The following is a 3,600-nucleotide window of genomic DNA, read 5'->3' on the forward strand; positions in this document are numbered from 1 at the left end:
TTTGATAATAGGTCAATTCACTCTAAAATCAAAAATGACAGCACCCTATTGAAACTAGCGAACGAAAATTTCTATGTCGACGGAGACAACACATGCGGGTCGACGTCCTCTTAAAGAAAAAATAGTAGTGAGGATGCTTGGAAAATCATTTTGTATAATATGTTACAGTACCTATGTCAATGTGATATTTTTACGATAAAACCAGGAAATATACTATTTTTTTTAAACTTTAACAATTAAATATTCTGGTGGGCAAATATATTGTCATCGACATACCTAATTTCCTTAAAGCCGAAAAACAATTACATAAAACTCAAATAAAATATTACCTCGATAAAAAAAAAAATTATGATAATATTTTATATTAGAAAACGGACTGATATGGTTTGACTGATATAAATCCTGATTATATTCTAATAGTTCAATAGGTACAGCTCATATTACATTATATCAATGGCGTAAAAATATGAAAAAAACATGTATATCTACGGCAACGGTCAAACAATATTGAATATCTTCCCATTAATCACCTTAACCGAGATATTCACATTTTCTATAGATAACCCTGACAAGTGTGCAGTTTTCATATTATTCATTAGGGGACGTCACTAAACTGCCAAATACTATATCACAGATTTTGTTTTACTTTAATGCTCTATATAATAATATTATATATTGGGAAGTGCAGCTTATAATGTTTATTTGTTATTTTACAGGTTAGCACTTGATCAAACATCGAAGAAACAATTTTTAATTTATATAAAATATTTCTCTGATTTATATTGTTGAAGATTACGTTTTTGACGTTTAAGAATAACTAAGGCCAGGATAAAAACAAAAAGTTGTAATGAACTTTCAAAAGTCAGATAAAGGATTTTTTTTTAAAAGTTTATCCAGTATTCGTATTATTGTACTATATATACGTGTTGGGATTTATAGTGTTTTCTTTGTATCGTAATTTTGTTTCTATTTTCACTTTGTGATCATTAATAGTTCAACGTGAATTTGAATTATTTTTCATCAAAATATACACCGAGAATTGTGTGTTTCACTGAAAATCATAATGAACGAATATTACTATACTTATACTACTGGTACATTATAGTTTCTTTGTTTCATCCAAGTCGTACTGTCGATACTGATAAACATGCGGCAATATATTAAAGTATATAATATATAGGTATGTATTTGCAAAATATTTATTAATTAGGTTTACAGTAATACTGCATCCCTGTATTGTGTATACTGTATACATTATTTATTTATATATATTACTGTATAGTGTATGTATAGAACATATTATATAGTACCACATAGTAGGTACACAGATACGGTGATGCGGTATTAAACCTAAATAATAAATATTTTGTTAAAACGAAACACATAATTATGATAATTCACGTTATTGATTTTTTTATCCTATGTTACCTAAATGTATACGTACTTATAGTAAATAAGATATAGACTATAATATCTAAATTATTCCTTTTGAATATTATTTTATCGATTGTTTTTGAGATTTTTTGTTTTTTTTTTTGTTTTTAAATTATTATTCTAGCACTACTTCTACACAATCTAAACTTTACCTGACATATCCAAAATGGAGTTATATTATTACCGAAAAGTACTTAACGAGGTTTTTTAGAAACAGCGAATGGTAATAATAATATTAATAATACTAAGATTAAACATCGACCATTATTTTATATTTTAAACGCGTAAAGTTTTATTTATCGTTTAATCCTGATGGCCGATAGGACGTGAAATAAGACGTTAGATTTACTCAGCGGATTTCCGAATACGATTCTGTCGGGTGCTCGGGTATTCCTTTTGTTGAAAATCGATTTACTTTTGCTTGTGACAAGTTGAACTCTTTCTACTTGAAAAAAGTTCACATAAAAGAAAAACGACATCGTTGTACAATCCGAAGCACGCGTTTCGCCCAGAACGTAAGGTTAGGTTAGGTTAGGATCAGTTGCTATCAGGTTAGATACAAAACGTATACAACGATGGTTACACCCTTTTTTAACTTTATTTATTCACCAGATTGATTTGAGATTTAAGTGGTTTGTTTGGGAGGGGGGGGGATAGCGTTTCCAAAGACGGAAACTTCCCTAGCTAATACGACACTGCTTTTTCTATTCAACCACATCCAACTACCAACACCACACAATATTATATTAGATAATATTGATGTAAAATATTGTGTGACGTTAAATATATATTCATACAAACGACACCATACGCATATAATAATCGTATATTATACGTCATGTATCATGTAATATTAAATACCTCTACGCACTCACCATGATGTGGTCCTCATCGGGCACCGATTTGGTCTCCGGCAATCCGATCACGTGGTTGTCTATGGAAAACGTGGATGTCTTAATCCACGCGTACCGCATCCATTTCTTCGTTAGCGAACACCGGAGGTGTGGATAACATAGACGGCCGCTTACCCGGTCGTATTTTTCCACTATATCTGTCTAAACAATAATCAAATTAAATTCACTCTTCAACGTCGCCACAAACATTTTGCGGCGCATCAAACATTATATTTGGTTGAGCGAGGCTGGGCAAGTTAATTAATTTTTTTTAACTCATGAAGTTAAGTTCATAAAGAAAAATATAAGTCAAGTTTAAGGTTACTTTTATTTTCTTTAAACTACTTAAAGTCACAGTTAGTTAAATAGAAAAAAATAAGTAATTTAATTTAGTTAAAAATCAGTTACGTATACTTTTTTAACTGAATATTTACAACCCACGCTAAAGCACAGTAATAAGTGCATTTGATAAAAGAATAAATAAAGACAAACATGTATAGTATAACAAATACATAATATTATAAGAGATTAATTTATTAAAAAATTGAAAAAAAAACAGAAATTGGAGCATCCAATGATAGATAGTAGTATAGTACTCCACTAACAGAAGTTATTAATTATTTAGGTGAATAATTTGGATCACGGCACCAACGTTTCCTTAAACGTTGAACTTAACAATGATGTCACTGTAACGTCCCCTTAATGGGACTATACATATTAGTAAGTAGTAACTACTAACCGTAAATCATATAATATTCAGATGTAACAAATACTAACTTGTTAAATTAAAAGTTATTTAAAAAAAAATGTATCTTGTAATTTAATTTAGTTAAAAGTAACTTAATTTTTTTACTTTGTCCAGTCTTGGATTTAGTACCTATACCTAGTGTAACAAATACTTAAGGTTGTACAATATATGATATAGCAACACAACAATATTTACTGAAATACGATGCCTGTTCTAAACGTACGTGAGCAATAATTTGTTTTAGTCCCTTGTTTGTAATATTATATATACTTATAGTCAAGGCTGGGCAAGTTAACGATTTTTTTTAACTCGTTAAGTTAAGTTATTTTAAAATAATTAAGTTAAGTTAAGTTAAAAGTTACTCGTATTTTTTTTCGTTAACTCGTTAAGTTAAAAGTTAAATTTAAAAAAAAAGTACTTTATTTAGTGTTAAGTTAAAATTTGCTAATTTGCAAAATAAAAATTCCAGACACATAATATGGGTTTGTTAGATAGTTTTTCTGGTATTATTTCTACTTTACGGGA

At 29.0% G+C, this 3,600-nt stretch overlaps 1 protein-coding gene across 1 annotated transcript in view; it reads right to left on the reverse strand.

Moving 5' to 3' along the window:
• LOC100161964 overlaps positions 1–3,600 on the reverse strand; it is an 18,472-nt gene that overhangs the window by 9,449 nt on the left and 5,423 nt on the right. The window contains exon 4 of the mRNA XM_029487705.1: positions 2,310–2,489. Within this exon, the coding sequence (XP_029343565.1) occupies positions 2,310–2,489 (180 nt within the window). The remainder of the gene's footprint in view (positions 1–2,309; positions 2,490–3,600) is intronic.

This window comes from Acyrthosiphon pisum, chromosome A1 (genome assembly GCF_005508785.2).
Source record: "Acyrthosiphon pisum isolate AL4f chromosome A1, pea_aphid_22Mar2018_4r6ur, whole genome shotgun sequence".
NCBI classification, from domain to species: domain Eukaryota; kingdom Metazoa; phylum Arthropoda; class Insecta; order Hemiptera; family Aphididae; genus Acyrthosiphon; species Acyrthosiphon pisum.